The sequence below is a fragment of the Poecilia latipinna genome, unplaced genomic scaffold (genome assembly GCF_001443285.1).
Source record: "Poecilia latipinna isolate Pla-1442-1.1 unplaced genomic scaffold, P_latipinna-1.0 Scaffold574, whole genome shotgun sequence".
In the NCBI taxonomy this organism is placed as follows: Eukaryota; Metazoa; Chordata; class Actinopteri; order Cyprinodontiformes; family Poeciliidae; genus Poecilia; species Poecilia latipinna.
In genome coordinates, this window is record NW_015113190.1 from 173,128 (window position 1) to 199,600 (window position 26,473).

Here is a 26,473-nt window from a genome sequence, read left to right on the forward strand (position 1 = left end):
TAAACCTGACTTGAAAACCATGAGAATTTTGACCACAGTTGACGATCTATTCAATTTCCCGACTCCGACTTTAGGGAAATTCTGACTTCTGAGTACAAATCGAATGAACCACACGCGTCACACCTACAGATGAAAGGCAAAGAAATGAGAAAAAAAGAGAAGGAACCAAATGTGATGGTGGGTGAAAAACAGCTGAGTTTATAAAGCATGTGGATGCTGGCTGGAGTGCAGCTCTCATACAAAAGGCTTACAAAAAACACAACAAACAAACACAAAGTGTTCTCACACCCGCTGGCGAAGTGAATGGGGAGGAGTGATGTGAAGGACGACGATGAATAACATATCTTAAGGTGCTTTAACAATGGTTTTTGTTGTCAGTGTCCATCTGTTGTGAAATGATAAATGAGGAATAAGAAAAACGACAAAAACAAACAAGTGGTGTTCACTTCACGTGACAGCTTAGCTAAGATGGAAAATAGCAAATATTCCATATAATATGCACACATGAACAGTGATACTACTACTCACTCTGACAGCAACACATACGTGATCTCATCCTGCATCTTCAAATAAAATGTGACAATTCATTATATTCCACCCAGCATCAACAATCCAACTGCACAATGGTCCTTGAAAATGAAAGAACCATGCTTTAAACATCAGATGTTAAAAAATGTCTTCTACAAAAAAAAAGAAAACAATATCACGTTCATCATCTCATAGCACAATCTGATCAACAGTTCGTCTTCTAATAAATACCTAAAAAGGTAAACAACCTTCCTGCCAACATTTTCCAGACGACTGCCTCCTGAAGTGCTGCAGTCTGAGGAGCCGCTGTCATAAATCTGAAGGGGGAAAATGAAAGGAAGCACACAAGCTTGTGTGGAGATAAAGTTAAAGTGCATCAACGCTATAGTGGAAAATGTTCAAAACAAAAACCAACAACTTGAAAATCTTTTGTGATTTATGCTGGGAGCCTCGGCGGTAAACTAAACCCCTACATACTGATACTGTGGTATTTGCACAGCCTATAGTAAATGTGAAATGTTTGTTAAAATCCCCAAAATACAAGTCTAACACAATACTGCTTTCTTAACACTTTCTGCACTTCATTTTCTCAGGGATTCCAGTAAGTGAACATGGAAATAAACTGCTGAAGTGTTGAACATTTCAGTAACTACGGAGCTGATCCTGGTACTCTGACTGCCCTTAAAACGGCTCAAATAGAGAGGAAAGTGTTTCTGCGGTCTTTTGATATCCTTCCTCCCATCGTCAAACATTAAAGGAGCACAAATTTTGAGTGTCCATAATAGAAAAATAAGGGTAAAAAGAGAAGATTAAAAAAACAGCATTATCTTGTAGAAGTCTTTCATTAAAGATGGCTAGTTGAAGCTAAGATTCTGTCTGCAAAGTCTGCTGCAGCCTCAGGTCTCTGCTGACATCCTGTGGCGGGGCTGTGCTGCTGACGGCCATGAACGTGTCACAGAAGGGGGTGGGGCCACAGTGGAGTCTGGAATCATCATTATAGCTGCTTCACATAGTTTCCTGGGAAGGTTCCGAAGAGCTTGCTCCTTCGAGACGTCCCTTTATAAACAAAACAACCAAAGGAGGCGGTCAGATCGAAACCAGTGGCTGCAGCAGGAGCAGGAGGGACATCATACACTAACATATCTCCTCATGTGATACTTTTCTATCAGCTAAGCATGAGTGGCGAACGTTAGAAACAGCAGCATCCGTTTGGAGAAGCAGGGAGGATTTCTGACACAAAGCAAACAGTTTATCAAACAGAAGCAACAAAAGCAACTCGGAGATCAAAGGTGTCATAGAGGTGATATGCTCTGGACATTAATACAGCAACTCCACACCCTACCATCACTTTCTTTTTTAAGCAGAGAATGTAACTGGAAATCTTTTCCTACATTTAGTGCCACAAATATTTTACACAATTTAAAATTATATATAATGTAAATTGTGTGCCAAATATTTTGTTAAACAAATTTTGATTCATTTTTACTCGAGTTCTCAGACCAATATCTGAGGTTTCCGATACAGAGAAACAGTGCTGAACTGACTTAAACACATTTCCTTTTTTCATAAACATACTGGATTACAAATTTATATGATAACTTTGCACCAGTACAGCTCATTTAAATAAACCAATACCTTTGTAACATGGTCAAACACGTTACAAAGGTGCTACAACTTTTATTTGTTCAGTCAGTGCAATTAAGAGCAGAACAGACAATGTGAAATAAATAATAAAGAAACTGAAACTGACAAAAGCAACTGGTTGACTACGTTCACAAACCGTCTTTCAAGTTGTTCAGTAAGTGCAATTAGGAATTGGAAATATAATGTGAAACAAGTAATAAAGCGGTCATGTTTTTGTAGTGTGGGAAGCAGCTGAACAGAGCCCACACAACCACAGGGACATACAAGCACACTCCATGCAGACACAGTCTGGGCTGGGGTTTGAATCCAGGACCTCCATGCTACAAAGCAACAGTGCCACCAACTGGCCAATCGATGCACGTGAACCTCTCAGACGCAAGGGGAATATTAGTAGATAATAAAGGTCACATACGCAATAAGGTAAAGTATACATCTGGACAAAACAGACAATGTCCCGACCTTTTTCTTCCACTTTAGTAATTAAATGTATAAAGTTATTTCATATCCTCTGACAAATTTTGTAAATAAAGATGACTGTTACATTGAAAAAAATCTACACATATCTGTCTAATAATTCCTTCCTGCATTCTTTCATGAATTTTTCTAATGATGAGTTGATCAGTTTGTCTTTCACCTCTGAGATGTTCTGAGAGACTCACTGTGTATTTATCTCCAGGACAAAAGACAAAAGGGGCACACTAGTTGCCATATTCAGAAACCACACCTTTTATTACCTTTGTTTTTTTGTTTTTTTTTTACAAACTGATGAAACTTCTAAGAACACAGGTGCTGCTGTGAGTTTTGATAGACAACACTGAAACATACCAACAAACCAGCCGTCGTCACATTTCTCCATGACGTCCACGACGTCTCCCTCCTTCAGCTCCAGCTCGTCCTCGTTGCGAGGCATGTAGTTGTACAGAGCCTGGTACCTGTGTTTAAACACTCACGTCAGAAACACAGCACATGATGCATCATGCAGCCCACTGCTACTGATGTGTGTTACTACCGTTTCATTTTTTAGCATATATTACTATTATTCTCTACATTAATCTTAGCTTCCTGTTTAGATGCTACAGAAATTAGCTTAGAAAAATAGCTTGAAGTTCATGTTCACATTTTGTCACTCTGCAGCCACAAACCTTCATTTAGTTTTATTAGGATTTTATGTGAGATTTATTTTTATTTTTAATTAAATTGCGATTAAAAGAAGTTGAAAACCATGTGAAAGTTTTCATTTCACTTCTGCTGTACAATTTGAAAATACTTGGTGTTTGTCTATCACATGAAATCCTAATAAAATAAATTCAAGTCTGTTTCTGTTAAATACTTTTCCAAGGCAACAAGAGTTTTAATGGATAGGAGAAATGATTAACTTAAAAATGGGATAATTTTGAATTTATTTACAGTAGTAATAACACCAAGTAGTACTTACGGGTCTCCTCCACCATGGAGTGCATCCTGTACCAACCGCTGAGTTAGAGGGAGAAAGAAAGACACAATTAAATTCAAATATGGTTTTATGTGCATCCTGTGAGTTTTCAGTCATGAAACAAGCATTTTATAACCAGATACTAAAAGTTGCAGTCTTAACATAAACCTTGACGCTGTATTTAACTAAACAGCATAAATATGACAAACTCAGTCTTAATCAGTCATAAATAACGAGGTGATTAAGTTGCTTTCCTGCACAGAAACAAGAGCAGTGGGTTTACAGTCCCCCTACCCTTCGACCTCTAACTGGCGACAGATAGGACCTCCTGGACAAGATGGGGCTACGTGGGGGTTTACCGCCAACAACTGGATCCTGCTTAATGGGCAGAAAGACCAGAGGCAACAAACCTATAAGCTCCAACACAGAGGAGGTCAGCAACCTTGACGATGAGCTGAGCAAGCAGGGTGAGACTCTTAACGACATGCTGATGTAAACAAAAAACCGGTCTAATCAAAGCCACTTTCACAGACCCACGCAGGAACATTATAGCATTCTTTCTGCTATTTTGGGTTAATACATCAGGCAAGTTAGTATTTACAGCTCGATCGAGGAAAATTGAAAAATTGTAGAGAATCTCGTAATAAAACCAACAGCCCGAAACTCTAACACACTCAATTCAAAGCTGCAGTACATAACTTTGATATATATATATATATATTTTTTTTTTTACATATTTGCTGAAACTGTCACTATGTCATGACAGCTTGGTATGAGAATCTGTGAACATAATTGAGTTCCTCTGCCTTTTCCCAGTGCTAACTAGAAACAACCAATCAGAGCCAGGAGGCGGGTCTTAATGCTGTCAATCACAAACTTACTCTCTATTACGCTGCAGCTAGCAGAGCCTGTCGTGAGTGCTAAGTCTAGCTAGCATGGCGACCGATGACAGTGGATAAATGGTTTCTCAGCCATTAACACATTTAGCAGTGAGTACATGAGTATGATAGACAGCACAAAGACCCTCCTCACAGCTCTGACTGGTTGCTTTTTGTCAGAAGCAGTGCACTTCTTCAGACAGTGATTGTATGTCAGAGAGGAGATCAATCTTTTCATACATGTGTCACAACATGGTGACAGTTTTAACAAATATGTAAAAAAAAAGTCTTTAATTTTTTTTATAAAAGTTACATACTACAGCTTTAACTAATAAATTACACAAAAACAAACAAGATGTAATATATTTTTTAACATTTTTCCCAAATTTGTTGGAGTCCATATCCAACCAGAGAGAAAAATGTGCTTTATTCAAACCAAAAAACTACAGCTAAGCAAAGATTCTGTTAGAAGAGGGATGAGGTTGCTTCATAATCTTCATCTCTACATTCCAGCGTTACCTTCACTTTGGGGGACCTACGGCCTGCGTGCGATACAACGGGGGCAGTGTTGGGGGAGTGGGGACTAGAGAGAGGAGGAGAGGCAGTTTTAGGGGGAGACGGGGCAGGGGGAGGGAAAACTGACTCTGAGACAGGGCAGGACGTAACTGGGCTGGGTGGACAGGGAGAAGTGGAGGTCTGGGAGACAGGAAAAACTGCAGAGGGGTCCGAAAGGTGAGAGGGAGGAGAGGGAACAGACGGGCAGCGGGAGACTGCAGGAGGTCCACAGGTTGTCAGGTGAGGGAGGCATGGGGGGGAGTGAGGAAGGACAGGGGAAAAGGAGGAGTCATGTTGTTGGGATCGGGAAGATGTGGAGGACGCAGGGATTACAGAAGGAGGGAGAGTGGATGCTGGGGGGCATGGGGTGAGGAAGGGAAGGCGGTCAGAGTGAGGTAACTGTGATGAGGAGGAGGAAGAAGAGGTTTCAGCCTACGGGAACAAAAACACAGGTAAAGATACCAGAGCCACCAGAAATCGGCTTTTCAGATTCTTTAATAAACCCCAGAAAGAACATGGAAGGAAGGAAGATGAGCACGTCAGAGTCCCAAATCTGACCAATTAAATGTTGAATTTCTTTGCAAACCTTTTGGTTTTTCTGGTAGCAGCTGTTAATTAAAGGGATCCAATCTGGATTCAATAATGTCTGATGTTTGAAAAATGGACTTAAAACAAACTTTGACTGGAATTTAAAACCTTGAAATTGTGCCTCTGTTTCTATAAGAAACTCCAGCTCTTTCTGAAACTCTGCCTTCAGGAAGTCATTACAACATGGCTCCTCTGCTAACGATTTAACAACATTGTCATATCCTCATTTGGAAGTTTCTGTGGATGTAGATTTTTTTTCACTTCCATGTTCCTTCCAGGGGCCTAGTGAACCTGCAGACTGCTCACACCATGCTCTACCTGTGGACTTATCCGCTCATTTAACTCTCTAATGTTCTCCTCTTTGTCTGTCATGTCTTCGTCTTCTTCCTCTATGAATAACTCTGTGCAAGTGTGTCCTTGTTCTGACGGTGGCCTGTGAGGAACAAACAGCTCCTCATTTACTGATACTGGCTGCTCTTCAATGAAAACAGAAAGTGGCTTCATGTTTAAAGGTTCATCAAATTGCGGTTTTAGGTGAACAGTGCCAGGTGAGTCACCAGCTGCTGCTGGAGGACTGGGTTGTTGGACATTGTTCTGAAACCATCTGCTCTGAGATTCACCATTCAACTTGGCACATATGAACTCTACTGAAGGCTTTTTTGAAATGTCAGTGTCATCTGCACTGAGCTCATCTGGAGCTGCTGACAGCAGCTCATCATAAGGGTCTCTAACGTGCAGCTCAATGTCGGGCAGTTTGCCGCTTTCATGCGCAGGAGCAGACGGCTGCTGCTCTGGGAGATGTGAGGGAAATGTTCCTGTCACTGACTTGGTGCAGGTCAAAGGTTGAGGCCTAGTAAAACTTAAAGCATTGTCTGACTCAGAAACCTGTAGCTGCTTCCCGTTGCGCATCGATAAACAATCCGGTAGCGCGGAGGTGAATGAGGAAGAGACTGGAGGAGGAAGAGGAGGAGGCAGTGGCGGTGAGGGCTGGGAGAGACGAAGAGCAGCTGGGGTGTGACCTAAACCCGCTCTCCTGTCAGAGCAAACAGGACTTCTGGAAGATGGCTGGTGTGAAAAGGAGAAACCTTTATGTGATGCAGCGGCTGAGGCTGAGGTTGGCTCCTGTGCCGTCAGGAGGGGGGCGAGGTCGGCGGGGAGAGGGGGTGGTGTGGGAGGTAAAGGGTCCAGTGTGAGCGAGAGCCACTCGCTGGTGATGGCCTGCAGGTTGAGCGTTCTCACAGAGGGTTGAGGGGAAGGAAGAGATGGAGGGAGGTGACAGAAGGACTCCATGAAGGTAAAAGTGAGAAAGAAAAGGATAGAGGTGAATATTACCAGTAGAAAACAAGGCGTCAACTGTTCAGGGAGGAAAAGGACTTAATGGGAGGAAAGAAGCCAGATGTAAACTAGCACACAGTGCCTTGCTAAAGTACTCATACTCTGAGCTTTTTCCCTCATTTTGCTTCAACATGAACATAAATTGAAATGTATTTTCTTGAGATTGCCCATGTCCAGACAAACACAAAGTAGTCAATAACTCTTAAATTTAAGTAATATTATACATTTCCACTTTTTAACGAGTAAAAGGTTTTTTATTTATCACAGAGTGGAGAGCGGCTACAGCCTATGTCTTTTAGACTTTTACACATTCCAAAACCAACATGTCTAAATTAATCTTTGAGCGCGCCAGCGTGTGGACCAGTGGTGTTACTGCACCTGTAGCTCTGACCACGTGTCTCCAGGAAGGTCATACAGGAAGATAAAACTCAGTTTCATGTCACCTCCAACAGGTTTTTTTCAAGGATTTCCTTGATTTTAGCTCCACCCCTATTCCCACCAACATTAGCCACCTTCTCCATCACCTGGCAAGAATGGAACCTTAAGGAAGTGCAGTTTTAACCTTCCGAAAGGTTGTGTGATTTTTAATGTTCTCTAACATTAGAAATCATGTTAGATCATCATTCTTAGAGCTAATTAAGCTCAAAGAAGAGCTTCAATAGACAATTTTTAACTCTGTTTTACTGAGTAGATGACTTATCTAGTCAGAGTATTGTGAAGGATATTGGTAGTACTGGATTTTCCTTCAGGGTAAAAAGAAGAATGATAAAAATAACTTTAAATGAGTAAAAATGTGAAAACTATGTATCATTTTCCTGTGCCACTTTATGTTAGTCTATCACATAAATCTGAAAATAATACACTGAAGTTTGTGTTTAAAACAAAATATGAAAATGTTCAAGGGGTATGAATACTTTTGCAATGCATTGTTTTATGAAAGAACTCAAAATGCTTCAGAAGGAGTAGTGCATCCCTCACGTTCTTACCTTGATGGGGGTGGAGCTTGGTGTCCGGCTGTAAGCATGCGGATCTACATGATGGGCGGAGCTCTTGGATGGAGAGTGCTTGACAATTTCAACATAGGAAACCGGAAAGATGCCTTGCTTGGTTGTTCCTGGAATCTTCCCCTCATACCAGTTCTGGTCCACCTGCCTGACGACTACAACTCTCTCCCCCTGCACAAACGCAACACGTTCAAAACACGACTGTTAATGTAAAACATAACAAAACATGAGTTGTAAAATTTTGCAAATCTCTAATCTGATCATATCACAGCAGAGCAACCTTTCTTAGTGACAGCTCCACGTTAGTGTCAGCGTTGAAGTTATAGCGTGCCACAGCCTCGCCGATCTCCCTGACCTGAGCTGGAGGAGGAGGACGGATAGGCTGATGCTTCTCTGACGACGGCATCTTCTACATGAGTGGCAAAATTTGGAGGAGATGTGTGACTGAAGCAATCGAGACAACATGAGAGAGGTGCACACAACAGGTGCAGATTTACCTCAACGTATGCGATGGGGAAGATGCCCACCCGGCCTCTGTGCTCGCCTTCGTACCAGTTGTTATCTATTTGCCTGATGATGTTGACCGGGTCACCCTTTTTAAATGTCACCTCCCTGTAATACAGATGTCTCAGTGAAGTGTCGCTGCATGCACATCAAATCAAGAGGAAAGACATGAATGGAAAAGGAATTTTTAAAAATTGGTGACTTTTTTTGCACAGCCAGAAATGCATAATTAAGTAAAAATGAGAAGTGAAGACATCAGGTTTATTCGCACATGCATTAAAGAAATGCAAAATATTAATCTGAAGCCATCCAGATGTGGTTAGTTGTGATGACAGTAATCAAACTGGAAATCGGCAGTTAATGTAAGCAAGAATCGAGTGAATGAAAAAATGTACTGGAGGAGTATCGTAGGTGGCAGGAAGTGAGGATGCAGCTGAAAACAAAATGAGTCGGCCTCTTTACGCTCACATGCTAAATGTATGATACTTACTTTGCTGTTTGTGCCTTAAAATCATAAATTGCTCTTGCAGGTTGTTTCTGATGGAGGAGAGAGAACAGAATAAGTTGTGTCATCTGTTTATGGGAGACCTGGAAGAGCAGTGAGAGAAAGAGAGGCAACAGCCATCACCAGGTTTAACATGACACCCGTCTGACATCTACAATGTGTGAAAAAGCGTGAGTACTCGTTGAGCTTCTTCACATGTTTTGTCACATCATAGCAAGGAATTTCAATGTTTTCAAATCTGAAAAGTGTGGGCCACATTTTCACTGTGGAATATTTGTGAACCAAGAAGAATACTAAACACCAAGGAATATTGACAGGTTAGGCATAACAGTTTAAAACGGTACACCAAACTTCGAATGCTTCACAGAGAACGGTTCAATCCATCATGTTAAAATGCAAAGAATATTTAGCAACTGCAAACATAGCTAAATGTAGTTGTCTATCTAAATTAAGAGTATTAATCAGAAAAGCCAAATGATAACTGGAGGAGCTGCAGAGATCTACAAGACTATACTACTATTAGTCCTGCACTCTGAACACCAGACCTTTCTGGAAGAGCTGAGAGGAAATAGACATATACATTTTCATTTGCAGTTTGTGAAAAGCCAGTAAGGAGACACAGAAAACACGTGAAACAAGCTGTTCTGACCAGGGCAGAAAGCACTGTGTGTGTCATGCTGTGGGAATGCTTGTCTGCAGTAGAGGCAAGAAAGCCTGTGATAAATGAATTGAAACACAGGGCAATTCTAGAAGCAAACCTGTCAGGAGCTGCTAAAGACAGGAGATTCAGACAGAGGTTTACCTTACAACTGGTCAACAATGATAAACAAACAGTAAGAGATCCATGAAACAAGTCTGATAAAAACTCACCAAAACTGACTGAGGTTTTTGCAAAGATAAATGGACAAATTTTTTTTTTCTGAATGTGTAAAATGTGACAAAATGTAGAGAAGTTCAAGGATATGAAGACTTTTCCACAAGACTGTATACTGCATGTCTATTCTATGCTGACATCTAAACACTAAAAACTGGTTTCAATGTTGTACCTCTTTGTCAGGAGTTGCTCTTCTGCTCTGTGGTGTGTGTCGATCATCCATGGTGGAATAACTCCTCGATACATCCTGGTCTGTGATGAAAAGAAACATCAATGTTCGAGAATTACAGCAGCAATCACTTCCATGTAACCTGAGTTTATTAGTGGGATCTGGAAAAAACACTGAACAACACAGAATGATGCCATTCCGATGGGCAACACAGGGATTGACAGCTTTGGTCAATAACAGGTGTATTTTATTTCCATCACACACAGGGAATAAAACAAAAGTGAGCGAAATTAAACACAACATGGCACAAATGTGAGACATGCAATCCTACAAACACAAGATGAAACCAGGGGAGTACAGGTCAGCAGAAACATGAGCAAATCAAAAATAGACATACAAGCAAATGGCTTAAAGAAAGACAATGATTTTGCAATGAAATCATAAAATAATTATGAATAAGAACATGGCTACCAAATAATAATCTGTCTAAAAAACAAATCAGAAAATGTTTGTTTACATTGATACACAACCCTGTTTACAAAAAAAACTGAGTCTGTCACACAGCAGACATGAGAACCTGCTAAAAACTGATCTTGTCATTAAAGAAAAGTCAATTTATTGTACAAACAAATAAATCTGGAGCGATCTAACAATATCTCAAGACAAATTTTGAATTATTAATATTGTTGGTTGTAAAGACTTTGGGATTTTGGGAAACAGAGTTGGATCCAGAATAATATACAGTAAATTCTCAAATATTTGCTGTTCAGCATTGTAAATTCAGTTTTGTTAATAACATAACAAAGTAAATTTCTTGCAGTGGAACTACCTTTTGGATTCTAACAACATTTTGTTCTCACTTTAACTACATACCAAGCAGAGTTACAACTCTCAAACTTGTTCAAAGACCACTATTTATCTTTACCAGCATAACTTCAATATGAAACATTTGCAAAAATATTTAGGTTTTTTGAAAAACTGAAATGTACCAACAGCAGATAAGAAATATTTAACTTAATAATTCACAGCAAAAATGTATACATCTGAAGAATACAGAAAATGAAAGTATTGAACCTGGCTGTGGACCAACGAAGTGACAAAATCTTCAAGTTGAAGCACAACTGAATGAGACATGGCTGGGAGAATAGACAGGCTGGTTTCAGGATGAAAGTACAGCAAGGTTTTAAAAGTTCTGGTTTCAAAATCTACAAAAATTTTTCTTCACAGTGAGCGTTCATACAATTTAAAGTTCCATTAATGGGATAGCAAGGACAATACTGAAGCAACTTTTCTGTAGCTGTTTGATTCTGAGATGAGCATATCTAATCAGCTGGTTAAGATAACTGCATTTTCTCAGTGCGAGAAATTTGCGTGGAAATATTATTAGTGATGTAAAAACATTGTGAGGAAGCTAAAGCAGTGCTACCCATCATTATTATTAGAATACTGCTGTTTTCAAGCTATAGCTGGGTTGCTGTAGCAGCAGGACTGTTATCAGCTACAGGCTGACCATCAGAGAAGATAGCCCTAATAACTAGCAAGCCAATATAAGACTATTCTAGTTGTGTTGAAGTATAAAGGAAAAACAACCACTAGGTTTTTTTTTCTGTTTTGCTTTAGGGTATTTATCAAATAATCAAACTGACAATAGATAAATGGTATAGCTAACATTTATATTTCTTATGCCAACTTCGTAGATAGTGCTTATATCTAATGACAGTATACAGTGCTGAACACTACATATTTGAAGTGGTATGGATATGATCTCCACCTGAATAACAAAGACCATTTCCGTTGCCTTGCTCTTCCCCATATTCATTATTGTTTGAGGTCTCCAAATGTCGTCCATAGCAGGCACTGATTGGCGACTGCAACCTCGGTGACTGTAGGCTTGGCGTGGATGGTTCTCCTCTGTGTGAAGCATACCCAGTCGGGCTTCCATCTGGGTAAACAGATGTAGAGGAGTGACTCCCATGCCAGCAACCCCTCCGCCCTCGCAAAGAGGAGCTTCTTTCAGGCACACTTGGCAACAGTTCAGCCAGGATTCGTCTCAAAATACTATCATCAGGTGGCCTAGAGCTTCTGTGGCCTCTCTCTGCTTGAATGTGCTCATAAATGTCTCTCAAGGCTGCATCAAGTGCTTCATAAATGGCCTGTTTGGACTTGGGTCTGCTACCTCGTCCTCCTCCACCACTGCTTCTTCTCGAGGTAGGTGGTGAGCCCTTTTTCCTGCGGAAAGGCACTGGACTGACCAAGAAGGCCAGCTTGGACATTGCTTGCTGAGACTGTGAGCCCTGAATTTGGAAATGGCTGTTGCGGCTCTGCTGTCTCTGGTTCTCTTGTCGTGCTCGCTCTCTCTCATGGCGAAGCATGGTCGTAAAACGAGTGTATGAGGCTGGGCAGCGGCCCTTGCAAGTGCTGATGAGGTGGCGGTGTTGGTAGCCCTGGCTCTGGCCTAGACTTTGGTGACCTTGATGATGATGGTGGTGATGGTGGTGGTGACGTAGGTGGTGGTGGTGGTGGATGGTGGACGATCCATACAAGCTTTCAGAAGAAGTTAGGGAACAATGGTCAAAATCACTCTCACTGCAAAATGAGGAACCCTCCACCTGGATGAAGTCACTGAGGTCAGATGCGATGGCGTCTTGTTCACTATCAGAATAGTCAGGATTTGCTTGTGGGCCTTGAGGAACAGGAGGAGCCGAAAATGATTGCCCACGTCCGGGCTCGGGTCCAACACGAGGTTGTCCCTCCGGTGGGCTACGAGGTATGTGATCCATGCTGTGACGTACAGTCCTGTTGTTGCTATTGGGATCTTCCTCTAGTAATGACTCAATGGAAAAACGGCGTTTTGGAAAACTGGGAGTCATGCCACCCCCGCTGCTAGCACGAGATGACGAACCGCCCGGTGTTGTTGTGCCTGAAGGTACCTCACCGTCACCCAAGTTAGGCATGGATTTAGACTTCTGAATTAGACGCTCGTATTCGGAAATGCGGTTTGGCACCATGTCCCTTGGCACTTCCACACCCCAGGAGGGTGTCCAAGGAGAAAGGCGATGGCGATGCAGATGAGGCTGGCGCTCTAGTTCCAGAATGCGAGCACGGACGGAACGGATTACTTCAGAAGGGATGAGCTGAGCTCGGTCAATCTGGTGCATTTTACGATAGAGCTGGAGGAAACCTGGAGAATCGTGCGCACATCGCCGATGGAGAGGGGGCAGTGAATGAGTAGAGGACGATACAGTAGGAATGTTCCCATCACACACCAGCGACCCAGCGCTTTCTGAGCGAGTGGCATTTTGGCCACCAGAACCAGAATGCCCGTCGTTAAGCAAGTCATCGCAACTGCGGGATTTGAGCTTGCCAGAGGAGGGTGGTGCTTCCTCTGAACTGCTCCATGTTTTATCATCCTGGCTGTTTGCCTGCCAGTTGTTTGTGCAGAAGACAGACTGTTTTGAGGAAGAGCTGCCTTCCTGGCTGGCATCCTCGTGGCAATGATCAGAGTCAGAAAGGAGAGGAGGGAGAGAGGTACTCTCATAAGGACCTGGGGTACTTATACTGTTTGAAAACATGTTGCATGCGTCCCCACCTTTTAGATGTCCCATCAGAGCAGCATGGTAGAAGAGAAGAATGAGGAAAGATGGTTAAGCAGGAATAGCCAGAAACAGGGAGAAGGCTCAGGGGAAAATGAAATAATTAAGGAAGAAAAGGTGGAAAATATTTTTTTTAGATTCATTTTTCTTATTCAGATTTCCAGCAGATAAACTCACAAAAGTACCAGAAGAAAACAGAAGAAAATGTTTCTGTAATTTGAAATATTAAACATGTGTATGTGAAAGAAAGAAGAAGAAAGACACCAATAGAGAAAACAAAATTGTAAGGCAAAAACATGATGCTTCAGTGAAAAGGAATACCTTTGGCTCTGGAGGGTGAGGAAGGTGAGGAACGTATGACAGGTTTCTTTAGACTGCTGCTGGATCTGTAGGCATCCACTGGTCTAGGGGAAGTTGCAGCTCTGCTCTGGGACTGGGCATTCACTTGTGAACTTGATGGCTCAGACTTCCTTCTTTTCCTGTAGTCGCTGGCAGCACTGCAACACAAACATCGATGGCTACTTTCAGAACACTGCATCTCCAGGAATGCTGAGTGGAAGTGGAGATGGAATTTTCCAACTACGAAAGTTCCTGTAGTTGCAGTTTTTTCTGTCAATATCAGCAGCTACAATCGCTAAACACTTATAGTCAAATCACAAATAAAAAGACAATTGAAATTCAATTCAAATATTATGTAAATATTAATTAGCAAGGTTTGCACACTTGAGTAAATCAGTTATCAGAGACCAGTTTGGTCCATTAACAAATACAAAGGTTAAAACTGATTTGTAGATTCCAAATTCTTACTAGCTTAACATATTGTATTACTTGTTCTATCTCTTGTCCACTTCTAATTGGTTAATCAAGACCTGGTGAAGCCTCTTTCTCCAGAAGCCAACAGTCTGTGTTTTGACTCAGTTAAAAGAAGCAGAACCAACAAGAAGTCTCGCCAGACCCAGTCATCTAGAATTGACTGTAATAAACAGTTTTGTTTTCATCATATGTTTTGTTCCGTTTGTCTCATTTTGTACAAATACAGTTGATGTAGTTTTTTCTCCACACCTCTGATTAATGCTATGTAACATACATGTGGATCTGTTACATTTATATTATAATTTATTTATTTCATTATCTTTAATTGAAAAAAAAAATCTTAATCTCAGAACTATACAGAATCTGCTTGTTTCTTTAAATTTCAAATAAAGATTGTTCAACGTAAGTAGAATAAGTCATCCTTTAGAATATATTATGTATAAGAAATCTACACAATGTTCATTAGTTTTGTTTTTCCATACTCACACACTTTTACAATATATAGTATACTGATGCTAATAAAAGACTATTTTGTTCCAACTTTAGGGGATATCCTTATATATCCTCAACTGAAAGTCTGCATGGCATTTTGTAGACTCAGTTTGTTATTGGTGTGAAATTGAACATAGATAAAGTTTATCAGAGCAAAAAAAAAATAAAAAACACTTCAGACAGATTTTGTTTAGCAACTTATGTCAAACTGGCTTAGAAAAGAAAGAAACCCAAGGCTCCATCTTTCTTTCTTTCTTTCTTTCTTTCTTTCTTTCTTTCTTTGTGAGGGAACACACTTAATGTCACTGACATGAATAGACTATTCATTACATCCCTATTCTGCCCTTTCTGTTCAGCCTGCAGAATGCGACTGAATAACCAGGCTAGTGTTGAAAGGAAGCAAGAGAAGAGGGGGGTGAAGGAGGGACAGAAGGTGAATAGCAGAATCAATAGGTTTGCAGAGTTAATTTATTCAGTCTCAGTTGAAGCATCTTAAAACATCATTAACTAAATCACATTAAGAATGCTGCTAATCTGAGCAGATGATCATTAAAGAAAGCCACCACAAATCACCAGCAGAGTCAGAGTTTTCACACTGCGCTGAATCACAACAAGGGGGGCTGTCGGTGAGAGGATGGGGGAGGGGGTGACGGGGGTGATGCGGAGGAAAAGAAAGAAACAGCGGTTACCTTGCAGGTCTCTCTGAAGCCTTGTCAGCCGGGGCGATGTGGAGGGTCGTCTGAAACAGGTGCAGGACAAAAGAGAAAAGTCAGCTCTGCACAAACAAAGACTTCAGGCAGGGCAGCTTACAAAGCACAGCATCCATGCAGCTGAAGCTGTGCCACAGTCAAAACTGTCCCCCAACCAAAGGTGCAGCAGATGCTGGTTCCACATGGCACACCTGGCCAAAAGAAGCCTGACAGGTGCATCGAGTCAAAGATGAATTTCTGATCCCTTTTCTCCAATGCTCTGAAGAATGACGGCAAAGGTGATATTGCAAAGGATCTTATGAGCTCAGCTCAGGGCTGTGGGGGCAAATGATTTACTGCAAAATCTGGTATGGATCAACTGGAATGGATCTTGAAGGTACTCCTTAGAATGACGCCACTAAAAGCACCCATTCTGAGCAACAGAAAAATGTGAATATTTACAGTTTGAACAGAAAAACCAGCATATATTCCTTCACACAAAAGCAAACAAACCACATTTTAGTAGACCTGTAGCAACAAGAAATAAATCAATTAATAAATCAATTAAAATGAGCTCAGTAATTTCAGCTTACATGGTTTATATTTCTTTTTCTCTCTCTACGAAAAACTGGATGAGAAATATCTTCAGTCTGGTGCTTTCTGGTGCTGTCTAGCCCTTTTTTGAAGGACAAGTTTTTTTACTGAGATGTCATAATTCATTTTACCTGTTGTTTCTGTTGTTTTGTCCATTTTTGTTAGACATTTAAAATGTCTTCCAGTTCCAGTGTAAAATGTTCATTAGAATTTAAAGTTTATTGATCTTTGTGAATATGTTTTTTGTGTTGTTATACCATTACCATTATATTACTTGATGATGGTCTCAAAACAACGTCATCATTTATTGCAATAGCTTCTGGGATAATTTATCATCCAGTAGAAGTTGTTAGTGTGACAGGCCTACATTTCAGGTCACAAAATTTCACTCATTTGACAGAAAATGGCTGCCATGATATTATGTAGAAGAAAGGCTGTAACTCTCCGATAAATCTAGCAAAGCAGCGGTATTTCTAAAATGATCCAGTCACACGGTGTCCTACAAAAATACCACATTACAACTACAAACTTTAATGTATATCTTGTTTAAATGAAAACCATGTATGTTTCAACTTCCATCTTATATTTATCAATACTCCATGTTGCTCTGCCACCTGACATCTCAAAACATATTGAAACTGATCTTTGCTTGGATGCATTTCACATCCAAGCACTGACCCAATGCATGTAACACAGAAATGGTAAAAATGAATAAATAAATAGAAAACAAACACAAAAAACAACTCTTGGACAAATGATGAATTGGAGATTACCTCAATGCGCTGACGGGTGGAGATGTCTGGATTATAATCCAGCCGTTTTTTAGGAGGCTTCAGCCCCAAACAGCAGCAGCAGTAAGCAGGTAGGGGAGGACAGCAGGAGGAGGAGAAGGAAGAAGGTGAAGATGAGGTGAAGGAGGAGAAGCGGCAGTGACATCATGGGGAGAAATCAAAAACACAGGAGACATGTGAAGAGGGTAAAACCTGTTAGAGAGTCTGAGGAACCAGAGACAAGCCAGTTAAAACTGGAGCAAATGAGCTTCTCTCACACAATGAACAACTGGGCGCCAATGTACACACACTAACACACACCTACTGTACATACAGTCAAACACCAACACATCTACAAGCTGGAAGCCCTATGCAAGTTCTCCCAAAGTACCAGCAACACTTACTTGCACCGCTGCTAAAAATGTGTAAAAACCCTAAAATAAATCCATCTTTTACTGCAGCAGCATCACCTAAAACTGAAATACTTTACATTTCTGGATTAAACTGAATTCAGCAGAGACTGTTATCAGGTGTACAAGCACTAGAAATCTCTTTAAAATACACTTAACTGAGAGGTTTAAAAATAAGAATCATTAATAAAGAACTGCAACATAACCATGGCATGTAGATAGCAACATGCCAACTGGTTATTTGGGAATTATGTCACATAAAAATACATACATACATAAACATGTCTTCCAGTTTGGAAGACATGGACCTGTGTGCTTCAGTGCTGCAGGTCTAAAACTTTCAGAATCTAAAACTGCAGGTAGAATTAACAGGAAACAACAGAAACATTTGCTGAAATGCATTTCATGCCCACTGTTAGGTACAGTGGAGGATCTATGATGCTGTGGGCCTACGTCTGCTCTAAGCTTCTGGTGTCATTGACTGTCTGAATTACCAAAACATTTATAATAAATGACTTTTGTTAGAAAAACTGATATCGTGTGACATTGTGTTAAATAAAAATCTACAACCAAGCAAGCACTTCACCAGACAGAATCAGCTGACCATGTCTGAGTTCATATCTGCTTTGACCACTGACTTGGGCTTTATTTAAGATTATGTTAACTTTTTACTGTATGTCAGAATTCACAAAAATACCTGACTACAAACAAAAATGAATATTACAAATATTAAAACAATTTTTTTAGGTAGATGAGTCCCTTTCTGTATTCTCTCTTTCTTTCTATATTCCTGCTATTAAGCAAACAAGCTGAGTACTGCTCTATTAGCAGCAGTCAACAGCAGACGTGGCCATAGTTCACAATAATGTGTGGATTGCCTGCAACTACATTTATGTAGTGGAATTACAGCTTGGAATTTTGGAGATGATGCTACCGGTATAAAATAAATGTATGTTTTTACACATCTTTACCAGAAATGCCAGAAAGGTCTGTATTTGTGCTATTTTTCTGCACTTAGCAAAAGCACAAACGTAGGCCTGTCTATCTTTATTTTTCACAAACACATAGAAGTATCACACACATGCAGAGTGAAGACTGTGTGCAGAAAGCAAATAAAAACACAAGCTGCAGTGTTTATCTCAGAAGGACTGCGCAATCAAACGTGATTTTAGTGCATCTTAGCAAGCGTCCAGCTGGCACGATCATTCAGTGAAGCGTGAGAAACCTTCCATTTTGACGATTTATTAGATCATGAAGAAACTTTGGAAATTACAGAAAGAAATCTCAATACACAGATGAAATTTCCACGTGAACATTTTTAAAAAAAGCCCCTGAAAGTGAACAACTGATGCCATGCACTGAAATCATATCAGATAGAGGCATGTCCTCATCAGACAATAAAAATCAGTGAGCTAACAATAATTTGATGTAAACACCACCTACGTACAGCAGGGGCCACTAAAGAGCTTAGCTCATAGACAACCAGAGCGTTTTCATCTACTGCTGAATAAAACAAAACTACAAGCAGGTAGGAATAAATACATTCTTGAATAAGCTTAAATAACAAGAAATATATGCATGTTACCTCACATCAGGTGTTTATAACAAGGAATGGTTTTTCTTTAAGCTAACAAAGTGAGTCAAAAGAAGTGTTTTCCAAACCTGCTCATAGCCAGATAAACTAATGAATAAACACTACTACATGGATTTAAAAACAGGATAACAGACATATCACTGTCATATTTTTGTGTATGTGTGTGTGTGAAGGGAGGGGTCACTGCACCAAACAAATACCACATGCCCAAACAACTCGCCCCACCCAGGCAGCTGGTGGAACCAGAACAACAGTGTCCTGGGAGAGGGAGGAGATGGAGGTGTACGTCTATCGGCAGAGTTGTGGTTACGGGAGCCATCGAGCTCCAACTTACCGGCCGCCCAAACTCCAGCTCGGAAAAGAACTTATACCAAGGCTCGTTCTCTAAATCTATGTCATCATAGGTCTGAGAGAGCATGACAGGGAGGAGAAATAGAAGAGAGACAGAAAGAAGGAGGCGTGGAGGGGAATCACACATAAAGAGAGACACGGACCCCATGGTTAGGAGAATGCAAACGAAGATGATCACAGGATGAAGATGTGGAATAGCAGTGCTGCTGGAGAAAACCATCTCTGGCTTCTTTTTACAAAATTATAGTGACAGCATGGTTTCAGAGTCCAACTGCTGAGTTTATCCTGTTTAAGTCTGACGTCAATATTTAGAAGACAGTTCTATAGCACCTTTTAAAAGTGTTCATACCCCTGGTGCTGATCAACATTTGGCACACTCTGACCCCACGCTTCAATCTATTCTCATGATAAACCAGGGATGGTTGCTGTCCTTCATGGTGTAGTGTCCTTGCTCCGACATAGCTGAATTAATGGCTGGATTAACTCCTAAATGAGGCCGGGTTATGAACCATTCATTTACTCTGTGTTGGGTCAGAGGAACACCTAAAACATGCAGGACTCAGCTCTGGAGGACTGGAGTTACTCACACAAAGAACAGATAAGATATAAGTAAAATGAATTTATTTTCAGGTCTTACAATAGCTTCTCTTTTTGGATTTAGGTGTGGACTTTGACTTGGCCACTCTAACACGTGAATATCTTAACCACTTCATCACAGTTTTGGCTGTATGTTTAGAGTTGTTGCATTACTGTAAGGTGAAACTCTGGCTTCCCTGTTGAAGTTAAAGTTTCTCCCACACCATGCCGCTGCTAGCACCAGAGTTTTGTGTACCTCCATCATCAGGTAGTGACTAACTGAAAACAGGACCCCCTCCCTACCTCCCCCTAAAGTTTTCCTCTCTAAAGAAATACACAGATATCTGGAATATTGAATTATTAATAGTTTTGCATTGGCATTGTTTCTTTAAATTTAAATCATTGTTTATGTTCCCATATATCTGGTTGGGAGAAATGTTTTAAACAAAGTAAATGATCACAAATTATCCATAATGCAAAAGTGGACTCAAGTACTGAAAATAAAAATTTGAAAGGTATTTCTTTTTTTAATGCTCAATCATACTGTGCGAAAAAAACCTTGCTGTCCAACAGCTCTGTCTGCTCTTTCTAACCTTACTCCCACATAACAACAGGAGTCTTGCTGCCAAATGAAACATGGCCAAGAGATGCTTCATAGCTGCTGTAGTCGGAGTTACAGCTCTCTTTCTCAATAGAGTTGTTTTTTTTTTTTTTTTTTTTTTTCAGAAATATGACTAATTTATAAAAAAAGCCTTTTGTACAGAATGTCAGGGACTCTAATATAACTCAGGCACACTCACACAACCATTAACAACAAAAATCTTAACGAGTAGTATTTTGTCTTTGGCCCATTGCCTAGAAATATCTTTCATGTCTGTTTTTCCCTTGTATAATGGAGAGCGGAGGCAGGGAACAGACAGCAGTTCCAGTCAGTGTGGGCAGCGTCTGCAGCTTTCGCCTTTTATTGCTGCTATCAGGAGCTGACTCATACATCATTGCCCCAGGAGTGCTTTCTGCAGACATCACATTAAATGTCAGACCCTTTCTAAAAACTCTTTTCTTCTCACTTATTTCTTTGAAAAGGTTCTCTGCATCTATAACATTTCTTATTATGGTGTTCAAATCTCAAACACTGTTATAATTATTTTGAACCCAGCTCTGTCTACAATTATCATTTCTGTCTGCCCTGACATTCACAACAGAACAACTGACAGCATGCTGAGTGTTGCTAGGAGAAAATTGAATAGGAACCTTGAATTAGATGCTCATATTCACTTGTTCTGACCAGGTGTACTACAACACAGCGTAAAAAGCCCTAAGTTAAACTCATCTATTTGTTACTGTAACATAATTTTAATGACAAAAAATTACAAGTTTTAAGCATTGAAATGAATATAAAATCATTTATTCACAAGCGAGGAAAAAAAATTCTAATTAATAATTCGCTTTACAAACATCAGTGGTACCTCAGTTGCATCCCTATTAAAGATTTGTTCAGCTAAGACATTTTAAATTCTGAAGAACAGCCTACAAACTTTTCTGTTGAAACAATGACTTTCTGTCAAGATAGTAAGGAGTCAAATACAATCCAACAGGTTGTTTGGGAGGCATGTCAGCTAAAAGCTATTTCTGTCCATTCTTCACAAACATATGCATTCAAAGTTTCCTTCAAAGAACAAGGACTTTCACTGGAACAGTTTACTTTGGTAAAGCCTGACAAACATTGTGTGATTTCAAAAATAGATCAGAGCTGGTATGTGCCCAGCTGTGTGATGATAAACGCGTAACTGAGCGAATCCTGTTACACAACTGACACGGCAATAAAATCACTTAAAATAGTCAAAACCAAGGTTAGGTAAACTTATAAATGAAGATAAAAAATTTTTTAATCCTTTTGGCTTTGACAATACTAAACATAAGTGACAATGCCTCTCTTGGTCCGGTACTGTGTGGTCACATATCTGCTGCTGATATTTTAGGCTGATGAGCTACAGGCAGCTTTTCTCTTCAGCCTAGTTTTCTTCATATAGTCATGTTTACATCTGCCTTCACGTCGTTTCAGGTAAGTAAAATTATCTATAATCTGGTTAATGTAAAAAAATGCAATCGTAGAGCTTTGGTTTGGTTCACTTTTCTTTCTCCATCATCACTTTAGCTAAATGAGAAATTGTGCTGTTGCCTAATGGCACATAGTAGTAACGGTTAGAGTCCCTATTGTGGATTTTTTGGTACATCTTTAAGTCTGGACACAAACATTCTGCAGTCAAATACAAAACAACATTATGTAAAACAATACTGTAAAGGTTTAAATTACAGTATTCAAATTAGGCCTAAAGTAAAAGGTGCAGGTATTTTAGTGTACCAAACTGAAAGGGTTGAACCAGAACCCTTTGTTACAAACACATGCTATTACACCACTAATTCCTACCTTTGGTAAATCATGTTTACAGTAATGTTTTAATTTTACCAACAAATTTCTTCTGACTAGAAGCAATATTAACATTTTGCCGCAGTCAAAAGTGCTGATAATCTAAAGGTTTGTGCCAAACAACTTAAAATCCATCATCACTGAGGCTTTTGGGAAGATAAAAATCCAAAGTATATGGCCACATCAAGACAGAAATGATTCACCAAACAAAATCAACCTTCATCTCAGTCTCCAAACCTGAACCCAAAAGAAAACCTGTGTGCTAAGGTGAAGAACAGAGAACAGAAGAGAGTTTGTGCAAATAAGAATGACCAAATATCTTCCTCTGTGAACTGTAACCTCACATGTCACACAAGCAAAGGAGCTGTGCTGTCGACAAAATATACAGTAGAACTGCAGAGTTTTTCAATAATGTGGAATGATTTATTTAAAAAATTCTGTTATTGCTTAAAGTGAGTTTTGTCACATAAGGCATAAACGTGTTTCAATTAAATGGTGGATTTTTTGGTGCCAAATTATTGAATATTTTACCAGGAGTGTCAACAGGTGTGGAGGGGAAAAATGACATAATCATGTCTATTAAACCATTGAGAAAGAAATAAACAGTTGTTGTTTATGAGTTTGTTGGAATGTTGGTTGTACTGCATTTGTAGCTTAATTTAAATGGCGGTTTGCAGCTAAAGTTGCTTCCTGTGATCAACTCAATCTTCTGCATGCCAAGATCACAGTACACGTCATATTTCTGTGATGTGGGCAAAAGATATTTTAGAGAAAAATTCGAGACATTAGAAAAATGACTCACTGGTCTTTCATGCTCCAGAATTGATGACTTGCCAGGCTCATACTCAAAAATACTCTTGGGCTCTGCGCGGTACTTTCGTGTGTCCACTTTCCTGTCTGGAGGACCCCATTCATTCCTGATGCAAGGAAAAGAGAAATGTGTCTCTCAGGAAACAGCCTCAGTAAAGACAAAGATGAAAGGAAGATGGGTTTGGGCTTGATAGCATAGATCAGAAGTATAGAAGACATTTTCATTTTGGGCCAAATGAAGATAATGAATGTTCTTAAAGTGCCTGTTGTTCCAGCATATATTGATACAACCCATTAATAAACAGCCAAAATATTAATAAAAAGCTGTCTTTATTCGATAAGTACTTCTTAAATTAAATGATCCTGAATATCTTTTTTAACAGTTGGACAGTGGTTCAGTTGGTAGAACTGTTGCCGTGCAGCAAGAAGGTCCTGGGTTCGATTCCCGGCCCGGGTCTTTCTACACGGAGTTTGCATGTTCTCCCTGTGCATGGTGGGTTCTCTCCAGGTACTCCAGCTTCCTCCCACAGTCCAAAAACATGACTGTCAGGTTAATTGGTTTCTCCAAATTCTCCCTAGGTGTGTGTGTGTGTGTGTGTGTGTGTGTGTGTGTGTGTGTGTGTGTGTGTTTGTCTGTATGTCTCTGTGTTGCCCTGCAACAGACTAGCGACCTGTCCAGACTGACCCCGCCTCTCACCTGGAACGTTCGCTGGAGAGAGGCACCAGCAATCCCTCCCGACCCCACTAGGGACAAGGGTGTAAAGAAAATAGATGGAGGGATGAATATCTTTTTACACTGTTCAGTCACTCCAGGTTTTTGTGATTTTTTGCAATAAATATCACTGATTTGGTGGAGCTAATTTAGAAATATTTGCCATGATTAGATTGAAATGGGATGAAACTATGCTAGTCCATCAAATTTACTGCAGAGCAAGTAATGCAGGTGTGTATTGATCACACATTATGAAAAAATTACAACTGCTTCTACGACCCAGGACTCGGATACCAACCATACACATTGTAGTGGATTTTCAATGCCTTGGCAGGAGTTAATGCACTGAATGTCAATGTCTAGCATGCAGTTATGGAAAGGATATTTTACAACAATAAGCTTAAGACTGTGAGTCAAACAATTTCACACTGCTGCATTAAATCCAACGCAGTTCCTCAGTCACACCCAGGTGTTCAGTAAGAGGACATTTCTCTTACATGTCTGTTGAATCTTTGTCCCGGTCGCTGTCTCTGGCCCTAAGCTGCAGAAGGGAGGGCATTGGTGGAGGTGGTGGGGGTACTGGGGAAGGTGAGGGCTCCCGAGGAACCAGCTGCCCACCGTTGTCTGAGGGGCTTTTGGACAGAGGTCTATATGTGTGTGTCCGAGGAGGTGGGTGGGCCATGGTGGTGCTGTAGTCGTCGGCTGAGGACAGAATGGAGGAGACAGTGGAGGGAGAGGTAAGGAGGGCAGTAAGGCAGAAAGGAGGAGATATACAGGTTGGGAAGAAACAATAAGAGTATGAAACAGTTTTCTGTTCCTTGGAGAACACGTCTCACCATTGTTTATGAAAGCATATGTTGCATTGTATGTGCCAGAGTAGTCATCATCTGGAGCAGAAAAGGTAAAAAGACGGACTGAGATACATGCAAACACATATTATAAAGCATAAACTCTAAGAGTAACTAGCAGGCTTCACAATGACAGTAACACAGTGATGTCTAGTATTTGTGTTTTGCAGAACAAGAGTGACAACCACTGTACCAATTTAAACATGATTTACACCATGTCTGTTCATGGGGAGGATGAACAGACATATTCATCTTTATGAACACGTCTGCCTTCCCCAATCATTCAATATTTTGAATGATTGGGGAACAAGATTGACACATGAGTTCCAGTAAAATATATTTTCTAACTTGGGATTTGCATAAATGTATTAAAATGAATGGCTGGGTTTTCCTATAATTTTCTGTGAGATGATGCTACTGCAACAGAAGAGTGAATTCATTATTTTCAGGTCTTCTAAAATACATCCTTTCCAGGGGTTGCAGGAACTGTGAAGTGGCAGTGATCTTTCAAGTGGTAGAAGAAATTTGTTATGAAACTGTAGAGGACACTTAGAAATGAATGGCATAGCTTCACTGGAATACAGTGGGAATGTATGTGTTTTCTATGTGCTGTGATAAAAGAAGCCTGAGCAGTTCAGAACAATTAAGCCTTGTGCTGACTGTGTCTTTCTGTCAGACCCAGAAAATTAGAGCAGATTTCCCAGGACAGCTCCGAGTCTATTCCGAGTCTATTAGAGAAATCTGCTATCCCATCTCCGTTCAAGAGTTTCCTGCTCATATCTAATGAGTTCTGGCTCTGAGATTGTTTAGGTCTTTGGTTTTAACAGGAACTGACAGGCAAAGATGCACACACACACACACACACTTACAAACTGAATGCATACATGACCTACTCCTGTTCAAGCAGGCAAATCATCTGATCAAGGCACATAATGGGGACATCTTTCAGGCTGCTCTGGTTTGGACATACCTGCTTTGTGAACTTTGTGAATCTGTTTGAACATAGTTTTGTACCAATCTTTTGGCCTGTCAACTGTCTGCGGAGAAAAACATCAAGAAACATTTTAAACAATTTGTTATTAAGTGAAAAAATAAATCAAATGTTAACTTTAAGCAACACACAAAGTTATTCCCAAAAGAGTTAAAACGGTTATTATGAGGTCAGTCTCCAGGCTGATTATTTTCAGGCAGTTGAATCCCAGGGAAAAACTTAACATGATAAATTATTCATAAAAATGTAATTATGCCAACGTAGGACTTATGAAAATGCTGCACTTGCTTGGTGTAATGTCTAATGTCTTTAAAAATAAAGCATTTGAAGACTCAAACTGACATTTTTCACAATAATAAAAAAAAAAATTGTTTCCAATGTTTTTTTACTTTATCCTTGCAGTATGACCATGTTGTGTCATATTATGGATTAAAAACATCAATATAAATTAACATTTCTCCTTCTCTTGTATTATATATATAAATCTGACTATTATTTCCATGGATGTCAATGATATTTGTTATTTAAGTATACACACCCTTATCTTTGTCTTTCTAAAACTGATACTGTGGCATATAGAATGGGAACCACTCAGGAACCAGAATGTAACCATTATTTTAGAGAAGCTGTAAAATACTATGACATGAGAATCAGAACATTTTCCTTTCGTTCAAACTTTTAAGCAATATTAAACATATTTTTATTATCTGACTAAAAACATCAGAGTAGTTACAAAACGTGGTTTTCAAAAAGTCATTAATTTATAAAAGGTTGAAATGTATCCAA

The 26,473-nt window shown here is 40.0% G+C and overlaps 1 protein-coding gene across 27 annotated transcripts in view; it reads right to left on the reverse strand.

Annotated features, from left to right (window-relative positions):
• The window catches only part of sorbs2a (sorbin and SH3 domain containing 2a), a 76,947-nt gene that overhangs the window by 4,273 nt on the left and 46,201 nt on the right, over positions 1-26,473 (reverse strand). For 19 of the 27 annotated variants that reach the window (XM_015041983.1, XM_015041975.1, XM_015041984.1 and 16 more), the window contains 20 exons: positions 25,667-25,733; positions 24,685-24,735; positions 24,346-24,550; positions 23,129-23,243; positions 19,306-19,377; positions 16,971-17,027; positions 15,604-15,653; positions 13,931-14,106; positions 11,788-13,605; positions 10,020-10,099; positions 8,959-9,056; positions 8,462-8,576; positions 8,245-8,373; positions 7,947-8,135; positions 5,944-6,909; positions 5,002-5,469; positions 3,899-3,979; positions 3,608-3,645; positions 2,998-3,104; positions 176-1,584 (listed from right to left, as the gene is read on the reverse strand). In XM_015041983.1, the coding sequence (XP_014897469.1) occupies positions 1,523-1,584; positions 2,998-3,104; positions 3,608-3,645; positions 3,899-3,979; positions 5,002-5,469; positions 5,944-6,909; positions 7,947-8,135; positions 8,245-8,373; positions 8,462-8,576; positions 8,959-9,056; positions 10,020-10,099; positions 11,788-13,605; positions 13,931-14,106; positions 15,604-15,653; positions 16,971-17,027; positions 19,306-19,377; positions 23,129-23,243; positions 24,346-24,550; positions 24,685-24,735; positions 25,667-25,733 (4,944 nt within the window). In that variant the 3' untranslated portion in view covers positions 176-1,522. Of the gene's footprint in view, positions 1-175; positions 1,585-2,997; positions 3,105-3,607; positions 3,646-3,898; positions 3,980-5,001; positions 5,470-5,720; positions 6,910-7,946; positions 8,136-8,244; positions 8,374-8,461; positions 8,577-8,958; positions 9,057-10,019; positions 10,100-11,787; positions 13,606-13,930; positions 14,107-15,603; positions 15,654-16,970; positions 17,028-19,305; positions 19,378-23,128; positions 23,244-24,345; positions 24,551-24,684; positions 24,736-25,666; positions 25,734-26,473 lie in introns of those variants that run through there. The other 8 variants (XM_015041985.1, XM_015041986.1, XM_015041987.1 and 5 more) reach the window with 8 other exon arrangements.